This window comes from Caretta caretta, chromosome 7 (assembly GCF_965140235.1).
Source record: "Caretta caretta isolate rCarCar2 chromosome 7, rCarCar1.hap1, whole genome shotgun sequence".
Classification (NCBI taxonomy): domain Eukaryota; kingdom Metazoa; phylum Chordata; order Testudines; family Cheloniidae; genus Caretta; species Caretta caretta.
In genome coordinates, this window is record NC_134212.1 from 46,917,414 (window position 1) to 46,933,338 (window position 15,925).

Genomic DNA, 15,925 nt, shown 5'->3' on the forward strand with positions numbered 1-15,925 from the left:
AGACAGCACAGTGGGACAGGGCTAGCTCCACTGGCAACTTGAAGCCAGCGTTTGGCTAAGGCAGGTAAAACCTCAGGCCAAGGCTGTGTCTGACCTGCGGCACGGCAAACACTAGGTCCTCAGTTAGTCTCTGCCAACCCAGACGTTGTGCTCAGTGACCCTCTAGCTCAGGCTGCGAGGAGGGATACCAGGGTTTGTTTTACTCTTATCACTGGTGTTCATTCCCCCAGGTGCAGTATGCAGGGAGGCCCAGCCCAGGTACAGTACCACCCCAGGCAGAGCCAGTGCAGCTGGGCAGACACAGCTGTTGTAAGAGCTGACGCACAGGAACAGAGCTGGCATAGGCGGCTGAGCTGAACTTATGCCTGAAGATCCAGGAGCAGAACTATTGCAATAAAAAAACCCCAACCCTAAGCTAGCACAGCCATCAGCTCTCAGATAATGAGAATAGCAGCCGAGAGCCCATGTAAGAGTAGCATGCAGGTAGTCAGTCACAGCTTTTAGGCAGTAGCCTGCAAGGCTTTAAGGACCAGCTCTGTTTAAAAGAGCAAAACACCTAGTGTCACAGCTGTGATCAAAATCTTAACTACAGGAGGTGGTTTTTAATGGTCCAGCTTTTCTAGCTTAGCACTAAACAGTCTAACCCCCACTGCAAGCTCCAGTTTGATCAAATGCAGAGTTTAGAGCTGCTCTTCTTGGAGACAGATCCCAGGTGGAAACAGACATGAAAGCACTTAATTCAGTCTCCGAGGCTGCGGCTGCAGTTAGCCCAGATGCATTTCAAAATGCCTCAAGTTTTGAGACAAAATGAGTGACACTTGAACTTTAGTACATGAGCAGCCATGAACAGTAGCTTCCAAACCTCCCTTGATGCCACCTACAACGGAGATCTACATCATCAGTCCAAAACTCTGCAGCACAGAGACCAAGGGAGAGCAAAAGAAAAACAAATCCACCCCCAGATTGATCAGAATGAGCTAGGGCTCATGCAGAGATTGCACGCTATGTTTCTGGAGTAGATGCATTCGAGGCCTGTCTCCTTGTTTGAATAAAGCCACTAGAGTCTCTCCAGATCTGATGCACAACCCGGGCCCCCCTGCAGAACTAAGGTCTGGATTCTTGTGGTGGAATCTACAGGGCTTTGATTATTCCGGACTTTCGGTGTGGGAAGTGCACGCACACAACCTGAGCAAGAACTTAGCCTGGGGGCTGGCAAACATCCCTGAGGCTAAGCAGGAAAGGGAAGAGAGAATCCTGGGCCCTGCCACAAGCTCCAACATCTGGTAGAGAAAGAATGCTTCATGGGATCTCGGCAGGCAGAGACAGGGCTGCCCCTTCCAAGGTGCCCTTGAAGGTCATGGGCCATTTGAGTGAGTGGCTCTGGCCTGTTCTTGAGAAGGGAGGGAGACAGACTGGGGCTGCCATGGCTTAGTCTGCATGTCCATTTCCCCCCCAACCCATCCCCTCCCCCGCAAAAGCCAGGTCTCAGCTGCTCACACCTTTGGGACAGGTTCTGCCGCTGGCCTTTTGGGGGCAGGAGTAAGTTTGTCCCGAAGATCCTCCCCCCTGCCACGCAGCTCTGACTGCGGAGTGAGGGGGGCTGGGCTTTTCTTCATTTCATAGGTGGCCCCTCCCTTTCCTCTGGTGCCCAGCCTGCAACTGGCCCCAGAGAGGACGTCCTCGCCTCTGCTTTCACTCCTGACAAAGCATCCAAGCCGTAGCCAGGCCAATGCAGACAGCAGGGTTTTACGCAGGGGGGTTGCTTTTAATGGGAAGTTTTAACTCGAGAGTCTCACCATGCTCTAGCAGAGCCACGACCGCACGCAAGAGGGGAGCAGGGCTAGGAGCCATCAGCTGGCTGCGCGCGGCCAGCCGCCGACCTCTGCAGCGGGACGATGCAGATGCTGTTCTTGGCTTCTCTGATTCGCCACCAGCGGCCCAACCTGAACACGAGAGAGACGCTGAGCTTTCGGTTCCCCCACGCCCCAGCAAGAAAGCTGGAGGGAGGCTGAATGAGCCGCCTGATGCCAAGTCGAGCTCCCTCCTCCGAGGGTGCTGGTGCAGGCACTTGGTGCTCCATGCCGCTCTAGCGCCTCCTAGGGGCTCTTGGAGTGTTCTGCAGAGATCCAGTCTCCCAGCACCAGGGATGCACCCTCTCTGGCCTACAGGAGGGGAAGGTTTGTCTCCTTTTCCCCCAGGAGAAAGCGAGTCACGGGTAAGGCTGTCCTGGAGCAATGGCAGCAGGAGTTTCATACCAGTGCCAGCCAGGCTTTTGGAGGGTTAGTGCCATTTTCTGCCCTCCCCTCCTAGACAGCCCACTCCTCACATGCTTCACCCCAAAAGCTGCCCCTCCCCAGCATTTAATAGACCCTTCATTCCAGCTGAAGACAGAGTCTAATGCCAAATGTTGGATTTTTCCCAAGCCCCCAGCACAGGCTCCACCCCATCACCAGCTTTTCCAGACTGATGACCCTAATGGCTGGGAGAGGTCGGGCTGGGGCTTGGGCCAGAGCCCCTGGACACCACACATAGCCTTTAGCTAGCAGCGAGGCCGGTACCTGTGTTCCTGTCCGATCCCAACAACCAGGAAATCCCCGGCATTCGAGAACTTCAAGCTGTTGACAAAGCCGATCTGAGAGAGAGAGGAAAAGGCATAAGGGCAGTACTGCAGGCTGGAGAGCTATTAGCCTGCGGGGACACTCGAGTGCAGGGCTCCCATTAGGGCAATGCAACTTTGATCAGGCCGAGAAGGGATTTAATCTCTCAGCAATTCACTGGCTTCACACACCAGATGGGAGGGAGCCCCTCTGGGTTTATTCCGGACTCCAGCCAAACCTGCACCCCCTCACCCCAGCCTGCACAGCGGGCTTGTTTGGGGAAGGGGAACCCAGCTGGAAGAGAAGAGGGAAATTCCCATCTCTGCTCAGCCCCAAGCATTTGCTCCAGTGTGCCTTGCCTGCCGAGAGGGAGCCTTCCCGCCCGCGCCCCTTCCTTACCAGGGGGATATCGAAGAGTGGCTCCAGCCTTCGGAATCCCTCGCCGCACTTCCACAGCCGCACACTGGCGCTGTGCGAGCCTGCGGTCACAGAGCAGAATGTGAGGGCCTCGGGCAGTCAGGCCCCGCACCTCCCCCGGGCCACGCTCGGCGCCGATGCAAGCTAGCATGGTCTCCCTCAGACCACGGCCCTGCTGGCATCCACAACTGGCGCCCCACACAGCCCCGCTCCCCCTCCCTCCACCCCACCAACCCAATGCGAAGCACAGAAGTTGAAGCTGCTGGCTGGGCAACTGGAGCAGCAAGCTGGCCTATTCCAGGGGAAACCACCATCCTGCCTGGGGTTAGGCGGCGGTGGATCCTCACTCTGGAGGAGTGAGTCAGGACCAGAGAGGAGAGTGACGCAGCAATCTCCTGCCAGTGACACACGGGACAGCCTGGCCACAAGGCTGTGGCTCTCTGGAGAGGCCCAGCCAATGTCCCCACAACCCCAGGCACAGTTACCTCTTGCTCTGAGCTTGCCAGTCACTTACTGTACGTGACATGGATCCAAGTTCAAACCAAGCCTCATCTCCCCCTCCCAGCCTGCCCCAAACCGCTCCCTTCCCATCGAAGCAGGACTTCCCCACTCCTCAGCTAGTTTCTAAGCCAGGATGGCAAACCTGAGAGTGCTGGGGTAGGAGTTGTAGGAGTGGCAGGGCCTGGGCTAGCTGAGGGCAACATAGGGCCAGTTGTGGGTGAATTTCCCGGGGTTCCAGGAAAGCAGAGCCAGGTTTCCAGAAGAAGAGGGAAGTTAGGAGCCTGAGGAATGACCCATTCATGGCGCTTTCTGTCTGGGCCCCTCAGAGCACTGCAAACAGTAACCCAGTCCCATCCGCGAGACAGGCATTGTCCCAGCTGTACAGAGTGCTGGCCCAAGCTGCAGGGAGGATAAGAGCTGGGGAGGAAGCCGAGATCGCCCAGCTGCTGGGGCCCTGAAACGGACTGCATCCTTCCTCCCCGCCCCAGGCCCAAAGCAACAGCAAAAGCGAGGGTCTCACAGCGCGAGGCACCTGTGGCTACAATGTCACTGTTCAGCAGGGTGGCCACCGAGGAGATCCAGTATGGCTGCTCCAGGCCCTGGGTGCCGTGGTTACCATGCGCTTGCCTCACTGTCGTGAGCGGCTTCTTCTTCGAAAGACCCCAAAGGGCGACCGACCTATTGTGAGAGACGTGGAGCGGATGAGGCTACGCACGAGAGCCCAGGCCTGCAGCACCCTCAGCACATCTCCTGTGGGTTACTCACCCATCATCCGCGCCGGACACCATGTGCTCCTCGTTGATCAGCTGGATGCAGTCGATGGAGCCCCTAAGATGGGCAGAGGGAAGGAGGAGAGCGAGTTGTGCCTGTGGGTCCCCTGGGAAGTTATCCTGCAGGGTGCCAGAGCCCCAGAGGCAAGGGTAGCCCCAGAACTTGAGCTGAGCGCAGACCGGACTTCCAACACCACCTCTCAAAGGAGACGGCTGGTGGTGCTCAGCATGCTTCAGAACAGGCCTCCCTGGCAGCCCCTCACTGCAACAGGCAGCCCTCTAGAAGGGGAGTATTCCCTAGGTCACCTCCCAGGAGGGCACATTTCCCCTTTTTACTGCTCCCCGACTGGGATCTGGCAAGAACACTCTGGACGAGGCCTCCTGCCGGCTGAGCTGCTTGCCCTGTGGCTCAGCCTGGCTGGCCTAGTTCCACGCCGCACCACTGTGATATGGGAGCTTGGTTGGAGCTGCTTCCAGGAGCTGCTGCAGGGAGGAGCGGTCCCATGCACCGTACAGTGCTGTGGATGGCCGACAGCCAGCGTTCCCCACCCAGCACGTCTGCATCACTCCTGCAGGCACTAGGCAAGGTAGCATGCGCCACCACCAGTTCAATGGATGTGGCCAATAACCACGCAAGAGGCAGGTGCTAGGAGGCCTCTGACAAGACACTGGGCTGCAGAGCCGAGGTAGAAGAGACCAGGGCTTGCAGGGCAGTTGCTGGCAGCCACCGGATGGGTATTACGCTTTGGCAGAAGAGCTGCCATGGAAGGTGAAGCGGGTTAAGCAGAGCAGACGCCCTGCAGCCCTCACCACCCTCTGCAGGGGCTGCTGCCCACACCTACTGGTGCCCGTAGAACACAAGCTGAGACTCCTCAGGGATCTTCCAGACCCGGACGGTGCCGTCTCGCCCGCCTGACGTGACACAGCACTCCCGGCTCAGGCTGTCCAGCCCCGTGATCGCATCTTGGTGCCCAAACCTGGAGTCGGGGGCAAACAGGGCAGAGGATGAGTCCCAATCTCAGTAACCCAGGGGGCCCAGCCTGGCACCTTCTACCTCCCTTCCCACCCAGGCTCTGCATTCTCAGCTGCGAGGGTCACCACCTCCCATCACTGCACAGCCGACGCCGATCACTGGTTCTCCTGGATGGGGGCTTGTGGCTACAGCCCACAAGGCCTCCACGCCCACAGAATACTTGGCCTCTCACCGGACACAGCTGGTAGAAGACGTGGGGACATCTCTCTCAGGTAACCACACTCAGCAAGAATGACTCAGGCCCTCAGGAGATTTCTGAGCTGCGGCCACATCACAGCTACTGATGCAATAGGAGGTTCCAGATCAGGTGAGCCTGACCACGATTGCCACCAAACTGAACAGGCTGCTTGGTAGGGCAGGGTAGGCTTGAGCAGAGACCATAGGACAGCTTGGGGGCCAAATGCATTGCTGGGCCAAGCCTGCTGGAGCCCCCTGCCCAGGAATCCCCGTCTTCCATCTCCAGGGTCACCCCAAAAGCCACATAACCCTCCCAGCTCAGCTGCCCATGCACCCCCTCAGTCTTCCTCGCTCTCCTGCCCCACGGCAAGGAGAAGTGGGTCCTCACAGCGTTTCCACGTAGGCGTTCTCTGCCACGTTCCAGACTTTGACGGAGCGATCGTGTGAGGCACTGTACAGCTGGTGAGTGCCCTTCTGGAACGACAGGCCCTGCATGGGGGGGGGGGAGACGGGTGCTAAATACGGAAGAGTGGCTTTAATGCAGATCCAGAACTGCATTTGCCAAGGTGGCTACCCTAGGGAAAGGCTGTCCTGGAAGCAGCCAAATTTCCCACCCTTCCCAAGCTCAGCACCTCCGAGGAAAGGCACTCGGCAAAGGGGGGAGAAGATTCCCATGGAGAAAGGGCTTCCTGTCTTTTAGGCAGAGCCTCCATATGTTTCCCAAGTCAGCATGGAAGGGTTGGGCGCTCAAAGCCGCCTAGTTGTGTCTGAGCTACTTCCCCCCCTGCCTCCCCAAATGCCACTCACCGTCACAGCGTCTCGATGGCCAGTGAATTTATACAGGTGCTTGCACGTGACAGCCTCCCAGATCATGATCAGTTTGTTCCTGTCTCCTGTGGCCTGGCAGGGAGACAGCGGACACACTCACCAGCAGCCCCTAACTAGCTTTCCTGGGTCTGTGTCATCACAGCGGGCTGTGTGCCTGTGCTATTATGTTCTGCTGCCATTTCAGAGGCCCAGAGAGAGACTCGGAGGCAAAGTTGGCCAGCAGGAGAGGTCTCAGCCAGATGGGAGGTGGGATTTCCCGCTAGCCACCCCTTGGTTTTGTTCCCAGCTCACGGTCTTCCCCTGGAGAGCATACAGAGCAAACCTCCTCTCGGGACGGTTCCATCAGCACCACAGCCAATGCTGGAGCCCAAGGCTGGTAGGATCCAGCCAGGCAGAGAGGCAGCGGTGATAAGGTGCATGCCGCTGGTGTCTGGCGAATGGGCCCGATCATGGCACAGCAGCCACCAGCATTTCGCCACCGGGGTGGAGATGGACCCTGCTTCTATCAGGGCGAGTTCCCACAACAAGGTCTCACCATACAAGCCGTGTACCATGCACTCACAGCTGATGTGCTGTTTGCAGCTCCTGTATCCTCTCTGGAGGGAGGCACCCACCCAGCACCTGGGGGGGCCGGGACAGAGAACGGGCAGCGGGGCGGGGAATCAAAGGGGGTTCAGCATTTGCAATGAAGCAGAAAACTGACAGCGAGCAAGAATTCACTGACAAGAGGCTCCTCTCACCACATGGCTCGAGAACAAGGGTGAGCCAGCCAGCCAGCCGGGGAGAGGGTAGGGCCTGGCCACTCCTCCTTACCAGGTATTTGCCATCCGACGAGATGGCCATGGAAAGAATGTGCGCTGTGTGGCCGATGTGCTGGGCCTCTGTCCCCTTCTTCCCTCCAGGGATCACGTGCAACTTCTTCCCGCTCTCCACATCCCCTGCAGCAGACTGCATCAGTCACCTCCTGCCTGATTCTGCAGGGCTGCCTCAGCCAGCGTGTCCTCTTGGCAAGCCAAGGGCCACAAGACAGGGCCAGCGCCTCCCCAGAGGGTTAGGAAGTAGAGAGCGCAAGGCACACCTGACGGTCCCAGCTCACCCATCTCATTCCATTAATGAGGACTCCTTGGTAATGAGGCAGGAGATTCCAACTATCCCCAGCTGTTCAGAGCAAGGTGCGGGAGGATCACAACTAACAGTACAGGGGAGTTCCTGCACCAGGTCCAAAGCAAACTTCTAGAGGGCAGAGCTGACGCTGTACCGAACACTGCCTTCTATCCCACTGTGAATGCTAACCACAGACTCATTTTGTCAGGAGGGTCAACTCAGTTTGGGCCCCTAAGGTCTAAGCACCCGCTTCTCTCCCCCCCTTCCCGCTCCAAAAGGCGGCGGGAGCTGGGTGTGCATTGCACTTCTGAAAAAAAGAGGGGTGTAGGTGTTTGGAGCTGAGCGCTCAAGAACTATGGGGGGGACCCCCCCAAATTAGTGGGCACTTCTGAAGATTTAGATCCCTGCTTGCAGGGTCAGTGCTACTCCAGCACTAAACTCTAGCTGGTAACAAAGCAAGAGATCTCCCTTCAGAGGAGGAGGCTACAAGCAAAGCTAGAAATTGACAAGCTCAGACAGCCTGCCCTGCATAGCTATGACGTGCGAACATGGCATCTGCCGGGAGATGGAGCACAGCCAGGTTATGGGAGACAAGGTCTTTGGAAATTCTGGAACCTGCAAGCCATTGGACTAAGAGGGGAGGTGGCCTAGGGAAAACTCACATTTGATGATGGAGCAGTCTTTGGCAGCTGAGAAGATGCACTTGTCATCTGGAGAGATGACCAGGCAGGTGATGGGCAGCTGGTGACCTCGCAGCACTCGGATGGCTGCTGTATCTGGAGGCTGCAACTGTTCACACACACAGCACCTCATTAACAAAGTGCTCCGGCACCACAGAACGTGTGTGGGTTGCGAGCTATTTTATCCCCGGGATAGGACACATGTGGACTTCAGAGGGAGTGCAGCACCAGGAAGATCTAGCTGTCAGCACCCAACTTTAGAAGGCCAAGATTTTCAAATATTTAAAGGTACTATATACCCACCCATTACCAATAACGGAGCACTACCAACACCCCTGTGCTAGGACAATGCTATTATCCCCATTTTACAGATAGGAAACCAAGGCACAGACATGCCCCATGACTTGCCCAAGGTCACCCAAGAAGTCTGTGGCAGGGCTTGGAATTGAACCCAGGTCTCCCGCCATTCAGTCCGGTGCTCTACCCATTAGGCCACACTCCCACAGAGCAAACCTGAACCCACAAGAGTCCCAGGTTCGTCCAGGGCCGCCTTGCCATAACATGCAAATGCTGTTATTTTCAACTGAGCTAGGAGCAAGCTCGTCCGAAGCTCCGGCATTGTGAGAACAGTTGGTCTGATAGCCAGGAGATTGAGCCAGTCCAGAAAGGGATCACATGACAATGAGATACCCCCTGCTCTCCCCATGCCTCCAAGGGAGAATGAGCTGCCAGCGACCTCTTCCTGCCCCTACCCAACTCTGAAGCAGAGCAATTCACGCAAAGCTTTGCAAACTTACATCTTTGGCGATCAGTCGCTGCAGTTTTCCCTTCTGTTCAAGCTGTTGAAAGTACAAGGCAGTTAGACATGAGCAGCAAAGGCCTAGGCACTCAGTCCCTGCATAGTGGAGGCTATTCTGCCCTTATAAGAAGTGGAATGAGGACAATTTAGATACCGAAGTTGTTAAGTTGCTGCTTGACCATGCTTTGGTTCGGCCTAAAATACATTCCAGAAAACCAAATAATCTGTGTCATTATTGTTGCTAAAAGCCAATAAAAAGCATAGGACAGGAAGAACAGTATCATATTGAACCTGGCTCTGGGAAGCTCTCATGAAGTGTTAAATTCACCTAAAGCCATCTTTTTATATCCTACCCATTTACAAGAAGTGCTGTGTACATCACCTGAAACTGGATTTAACCAATCAGCTTTCTATGTTATTTTTCTGGTACTATGCTGTACCTCCTTTACCTCTTTTGTTTTGAGAGCATGCACTCCAAGTACTAGGCCTGTGAACGCACCTCTGCTGTTTGCAAGAGGGTAGAACATGGTCTTGGCTTTTTCCTTTGGGACTTTCTAGTAGCAGCCTGAGAGTTTTACTCCCTACCTCTTGCTACGGTAAAACACTCCTGTGTCCTGATCCTGACCGTTTTCCTATCTTCCTAAGCAAAAGTTTACTTCTATGAAAGCAAAGTTTTATGGGATGCTTGACAAGGGTGGACAGAATTGTGGCGAGAGTAGAATACATTCAAATGAACAGTACTTCCCAATACTTATTAACACTAAGCTAATACATGTGTTGTTAGGCAACCTAGGTGAGGGGCACCTTAAGAATACTGATGGTTTAAACATGAATATGCAAAGAGGCCCATGGGTGTGTTTACCTCTTGGCTTAGCAGAGGCCAGGGTTCCCATGCATGGAGTTGCTGAGATTGTAGCCATGAGACAGGTCCTCAAAGGCAGGCCGAAAGTTGGGGGGAGGAGGGGAAAGAGAATCCCAAGGGCTCCAGGAGCATCAGGAGGGAAGAAGCAGGCGCGATTCAAAAGAGAAGACGTCAACAAGCAAGCAAGGAGCCCCTGAATCCACCGACTCCTCTCCCCCAAGCAGCCTACTCACCACATCTTCCTTCAGTCGGCCAGCAACCAAGTCCTTTTCCAAGGCCGCCTCTTCTGCCTTTTCCTCCTCTGCCCAAGAGACAAGCACAGACAGCACATTGGGAATGGAGCTTGCCATGCACAGCAAGAAGGCTCGTGACATACGACTGAAGCAATGAACATTCCTGCATTAGCAGAGCTTCCTCTCCGAGAGGAGGAGCAAGCAGCAGACGGCACTCCAAGAACTACACATCCCAACGTTAGCACAGGCTTTTAACTATGCAAATAAGTGGGGAGCTGGTCCTTAGTGACTGCCTGGTCAGCCCTGCTGCTCCAGACTTAGATCCCAGATCATCAGGCCCAGTCTCATTTACAGTAGTTTCCTGGCCAACAGCAGACCACGCATCCCCCATATCAACATGTGGAAACTTAAGCACTCTAGCCCTTGCATTACCACTTTAAGGCAGAGTTTATCCCTGTGCCCGTGCTATAAGCAGTTCCTGAGCATACTTCAGGGCTTCATCTGGCTGCATAAAGGTTTTATATCCTTTTCTGGGGATTATTTTTAAAACGGCTGGACAGGTGGTGCTGCAAGTGTGACTGACACACCTGAAGCTTCCTCACTGGGTCATTCCAGTCTATAGAGGTTCTTATGACAACTGTGGCATTGTAGGAGCCAAGCTTATATAGTCTATGCATCCTTTAGCACTGCACAGAAAGTTTTGGGAAAACATGATGTGCTTGCTGTTAAGTGCAATGGAATCTTAAAGCTGCTAGCGTCTCGGGATATTCCTGCCATTGCAAAGGCCTATTTTGGGTCAGTTCCCTGCTGGGGTAGGTGGTGATTTTGTCAACAAAACGGGTGATGGAGCCAGGGCTTAGTGTGAATGCAGCTGAAAGCTAGGACTGCATCATGCCCATGGCTCCTGTATTGTCCCCACTTTAACAAGCATTGAAATGGATGTGCGGAGAAGGGACAGCCTTGCCCAACATCTCACAGTAAGTTGGCAGCAGATCCAAGGTCAGAATCCAGGCCTCTTGATCTAACTGCTACACTCCCTCTGAAGCATTCCCCAGAATAAGCTACAGTAGTAACACTGCCCTCTTGTTATAGTAGTCACAGTTGGACTTGTTTTCCTAGCATGTTAAGTACAAGCCATCTAGATTTACCCTTAACCTGGTTTAAAAAAAAAAAAAAAAAAAAGTCTTTTACTGCCATTACATGCAAAGGATAAAGTTACAGGGGGCTGACAAATTCAGACTGGAGATATGCTGTACATTTTTCACAGTGAGGGTAATTAACCATTGAACAGTTTTACCAAGTGTGCCAGTGATGGAAAATCCACCACAAATCCTATATAAGGGGAATATAAAGCGTATTTGAAAAGATCCACCCTTGTTCAAACAGGAATTATTTCAGGGCAGTTCTCTGACCTGTGTTATACAGGAGCTCAGAGTACATGATCACAGTGGTCCCTTTCTGGCCTTGGAATCTATGAATAGCAACACAGTCTCACTAGCAGATCTTACAAGTCTTTTAAACCTGGTACGTACCTAGTTTAGATCCTTTAATGTCACCCTATTTGTGCTTCCCCAATGAGACGTTGAAGGATGAGGAGTACATGTGGCATCTTAGAGGCCAACAAATTTATTAGAGCATAAGCTTTCGTGAGCTACAGCCCACTTCATCGGGCATCTGATGAAGTGAGCTGTAGCTCACAAAAGCTTATGCTCTAATAAATGTGTTAGCCTCTAAGGTGCCACACGTACTCCTTTTCTTTTTACGGATACAGACTAACACGGCTGTTACTCTGAAACCTGTAGAAAGGTGACAAGATCTTGGATGCAGACTGATGATTTGGAGCTGCTTTGTAACTTAGAAGTTCTGTATGTTGGCCTGGTTATTGGGGTGCTTACTGTATGACCAGCCACTTAGATCAACAGGGCAGTCTGGAAAACCAGCTGCGGAAGAAGAGCACTCTGCAAACACCAGAGAGTTGTTAAGGACAATGCCAGGCCTTTGTGCTTTGAGGATTCTGGCTCTGTCTCCTGCTGAGCCTACAGGACTGTTGACCAGAAGGGTCAGAGCCCAGGAGCAGAGTAAAAAAGCTGCCAGAGGGTTAAAAAGGAACCCTCTCTCAAGGGAGGGGGGAAAAGAACTGAGACAGACACCCGGTAGGTTGTCTGAAGAGGTCAGGCCTGCCTAGGCTAACAGCAGGGGATTGTAAGCCTTTAGGTAAGGCAGATGTGTCTAGACTGTTCTGTTATATAATCCTCTCTCTCCAATGTTTTGTTCCTACTGCAGCATAGAAATTGTGGTTTTAAGAGCCTGTTTTGGCACTATACACATCTGTGAGGGTCACTGTGGCAGGGAAAGGCCAGTTAACCCAGCTGAAGATGAAGCCCAGCTAATGGTGCTATAAAAGAAGGGAAGTCCCGCGCAGAAGGGGGCTGGAGGGAGAAACTTTGCAGTTGCTCTGTGGGACTAGAGCCTGGGGAGACTAGGAGGTGGTCCAGGAATCCTCTCAAGGAGAGAAATCTGGCAGGAGACCCAGGAGAGGGGTTGCTGGAAGTTTCCACTCTCTGGGAGAGGAACCACAGAGGAGCCTGCAGAAAGGAACTTGTGTTCTGGAAATGTTCCTGGAGGGCAAGGGCAGGGGGGAGAAGGGAACCCTTAAAGCAGGCCAGGGAGAATAGAGACTCTAGGAAAGAAGCCCTGAGGGTCAGTGGCCTGGGAGGAGCCAGACCATCAGGGAGAAAGCCTGGGGAGGCAGCCTTCTATAAGAGAGGAAAGGCCCTGTAGAGCCTGGGATGGGAGAAAAGCCTGCAGAGGATCAACCCTGGGAAGTGTGGAAGAGTTCTGGTACCTGTGACACTGTTACCCCAAAATGCATGGGACTAAAGCATGACCTGACCAGGGGGCCATGTCATGAGAAGAGACCACTGCAGGGCTGGACCAGCTGTCAGCAGGGGGCGCAAGATGAGGAGAAAGCTGCTATGCCACACCAATCTGCAAGGGGGAACTCCAGCGGTAAGTCACCTATCTTACATTACCGCTGATCAGAATCCTAAAAGGAAGAACCACAGGTGCCAAACTCAATCACACCTGCAGGATAACCGGGCTTGATACACAGGATATGGTAACCCAGTCTAAGAGTGGGAGAACTGCAGAATCCTGTCCCAGGTTAGGCAAGGCCTGACACCTCAGGTGATGCGCTCAGAGACCAGCAGCTTATTCTGCAACTATGGCAGACTTTATCCAAGAAAGATAGTATTTTACATAGCAGATGACTTACAACGAGCTTCAGGACACAACAATGCAGATGATGAAGAAAGCATTTCAGAGCTTTTCTTTCAAGTTACTTGGAACACAACCAACACATCAACTGTTACATGTCAAGACAAACTGCAGATTTGATTTGTATAGTGACTGGGACACCTATGCTGAATTGCCACATTTAGGAAAGTAAGCAAGCAGGCAAGAAGTATGAGACTCTGCATTTTTGTCACTTAATTTTATACTTCTCTATATACTAGTAAATGCATTAAATTATTTAGATTGTCCCCAAGGAGGTTAGACTGCCTCTTCTTTGGGGTCTGTACTTAATAATAAATTTCATCAAGCGAAAGCAGTCCAGTCATTACAGCACTGAAGCCTGTGTAGCAGGGAAGAGGCTCAACTCCTGTGTGCAAATCAGTAAGGAAGAGCAGCGGGGCTGAGGTACAGCTCCTAGTGCCCTCGCTCCGCAATAGCATCCCCTGCACTACCCAGCCACATGCACCCAGTCTGTTGAATACTCACCCTGCTGTCGAAGCTGCTCCAGGTAAAGTTTGGCTAATCTCAGCTTCTTTTCCTGTGCGGTCTCTTCAATCTCCTCTTCTGCCTCATTGTCCTTCTTCCGCTTCCCACCAAATGTAGGGCTACAGGGGAAGAGAGGGTGTGTGTGTGTGTTCCTCCAGCCATAACACCCTTCACTTTATAGCCCATTTGTAATCTAATATCCAGTCAAGAAAATCTGCTTTTGGACTGAAGTCTGTGTACAGAGAGACAGTCATTTACAGCCATTTAAGTACATAAACAGGCTCCACTCAACTTTTTTATTTAGAAGTGTATAAAGGGGCAAGTTCTTTGTAATTAACTAAGAAATAACATTAAGTGGAGAGGGTCCCCACCACCTAGTATAGGCCCCACATTTCTGAAACAGTGGCCACCACCACTTTAAGTGAGAGGGACTGTGAAGTCTGGCTTGGAACAAAGTGCATCATGCAACTGTAACTAACTATAGTTCTGCAAGATGCCATCCAAATAAACAGGATGGAACAGCCTGCATAGAAGCATGGAGAGATTCTAGTCTATGTAGATACTTACACCATGCTCATCACCGTAGCATCTGAGCGCTTTCCAGCTGAGCAAAGTGAGTAACATCTTCATATGCTTGTTCTCTCCTCCCTTCCTAAAGGGAGAAGTGTGTGCAGTGGAGTGGTCTGGGAATTTTTTTTTTTTTTTAATACACACTGCAGTGATGGTCCTTAATTCCTGGGGGAGTTCATTCCAGAGTCTGGGACTAGCCCCTGAAACCACTGTCTCCTGATTGTGGGAAGTTGCAAAGCAATCTCAGGAAAAGCATACAAAAGAAGAGCTGTGAGTGTCCCACCTTGTTTCTCCCCCACTGAACCCCAGGAGGAAAGATTTCGCTCTCTCCCTCTGTATTTCTATGGCCCTCACCTCTACAGTGTCTGGACATCTTGGAGTGGGAGGAGGGGTGGGCACAGGTAGGGATGTCTCCTGGGTTCTGCTCTGCAGGGTGCCTATCTGAGGGACCCTTTGGGGCAACACCCACAGGGGAGCTAGTGTATTACCTCTCCGTATCGGAGTCGCTGGAGATCTCCTCATTCAGCTTCAAGCCAGCTTTCTGCCAGGATTTCTCCTCTGCATCACGGACCTCAAGAACAAAACCCTCTTTCAGCACATCCTGGCTATAGCAACAAGGTTGAGGGGGACACCAGCCCACGGCATCTCCCCTCTCACAACTTGGAGGGAGGGGGGCAATGGGCAGGGAAAGCCCACTCCTTGCAACCACCCTAGGATCCCCACAATGTCCCATCACCTCCAGCCCATAATAAGCAGAGGAAAAGCGATAGACAACTACCTTAGCTAGCCTAGGGAATCTTTGCTTCCTCTCCCATTTCCCCCAGCCTCTTTGCCCCCCCACCCACCTCCATTCCCCTAGCATCCTTCGCCCCCTAGCCTTCCACCCCATTTCCCCTACCCAACCCCTCCAGCCCTCGATCCCCGCACCCAGCCCCCTGGTCCTCCACTTTCCCCAGCCAGCCCCATTCCCCCTACACAGCTCCCTAGTCCCCCGCTTCCCCCAGCCAGCCTCCTCCCCCATTCCCCCTACCTAGCCCCTCTGTTCCCCACTTTCCCCAGCCTGCCCCATCCAGCCTACCCCATTCCCCCTACCTAGCCCCTCTGTTCCCCACTTTCCCCAGCCTGCCCCATCCAGCCTGCCCCATTCCCCCTACCTAGCCCCTCTGTTCCCCACTTTCCCCAGCCTGCCCCATCCAGCCTACCCCATTCCCCCTACCTAGCCCCTCTGTTCCCCACTTTCCCCAGCCTGCCCCATCCAGCCTGCCCCATTCCCCCTACCCAGCCCCTCCATTCCCCTAGTTCCCGATTTCCCCCAGGTAGCCCCCTCCCCCATTCCCACCAGCCTGCCCCCCAACCCCCGAGTTCCCCATCAGCTCCTTAGTCCGACCCCCGTCATCCCCGGGACCTCGCCCCAACCTTGCGCCGCCTGTGCCCGGCTCCCCCCGCCGCGGCCGCTCGCTGCTGCTGCTGCTTCTTCTTCGCTCCCGACGCCGCCATGCTTCTGCCTTTGGCGCTACCCCCTGCTCAGCGCTCGCTACACATGGCGCTCTGGTTCCACCCCTGCATCCCTCCCA

At 53.7% G+C, this 15,925-nt stretch overlaps 1 protein-coding gene across 3 annotated transcripts; it reads right to left on the minus strand.

Moving 5' to 3' along the window:
• Positions 1 to 1,744: 1,744 nt before the first annotated feature.
• On the minus strand, positions 1,745 to 15,901 carry RRP9 (ribosomal RNA processing 9, U3 small nucleolar RNA binding protein). 3 transcript variants are annotated; one of them, XM_048856990.2, is made up of 15 exons: positions 15,768 to 15,901; positions 14,840 to 14,922; positions 13,782 to 13,900; positions 10,002 to 10,069; positions 8,905 to 8,946; positions 8,090 to 8,216; positions 7,137 to 7,261; positions 6,303 to 6,395; positions 5,884 to 5,984; positions 5,128 to 5,262; positions 4,281 to 4,343; positions 4,048 to 4,193; positions 2,997 to 3,076; positions 2,559 to 2,632; positions 1,745 to 1,943 (listed from the first exon to the last, which is right to left on the minus strand). In XM_048856990.2, exons 1-15 carry the CDS (start codon positions 15,846 to 15,848, stop codon positions 1,841 to 1,843), a joined length of 1,440 nt encoding a protein of 479 aa, XP_048712947.2. In that variant the 5' UTR covers positions 15,849 to 15,901; the 3' UTR covers positions 1,745 to 1,840. The 3 variants fall into 3 exon arrangements, with proteins under 3 accessions (XP_048712947.2, XP_048712945.2, XP_074986725.1); XM_048856988.2 differs by having other exon boundaries at positions 4,036 to 4,193; XM_075130624.1 differs by lacking the exon at positions 15,768 to 15,901 and adding an exon at positions 14,349 to 14,433 and having other exon boundaries at positions 4,036 to 4,193.
• Positions 15,902 to 15,925: the final 24 nt, after the last annotated feature.

Coding starts and splice junctions, on each gene's coding strand:
- RRP9 (XM_048856988.2), bottom strand. CDS start 15,848: ATGGCGGCGTCGGGAGCGAAGAAGAAGCAGCAGCAGCAGCGAGCGGCC. Junction 7,262..8,089: donor AGACTGCTCCATCATCAAAT/GTGAGTTTTCCC, acceptor AGTCTGCTGCAG/GGGATGTGGAGAGCGGGAAG. Junction 2,633..2,996: donor CACTCTTCGATATCCCCCTG/GTAAGGAAGGGG, acceptor TCTCTCTCTCAG/ATCGGCTTTGTCAACAGCTT.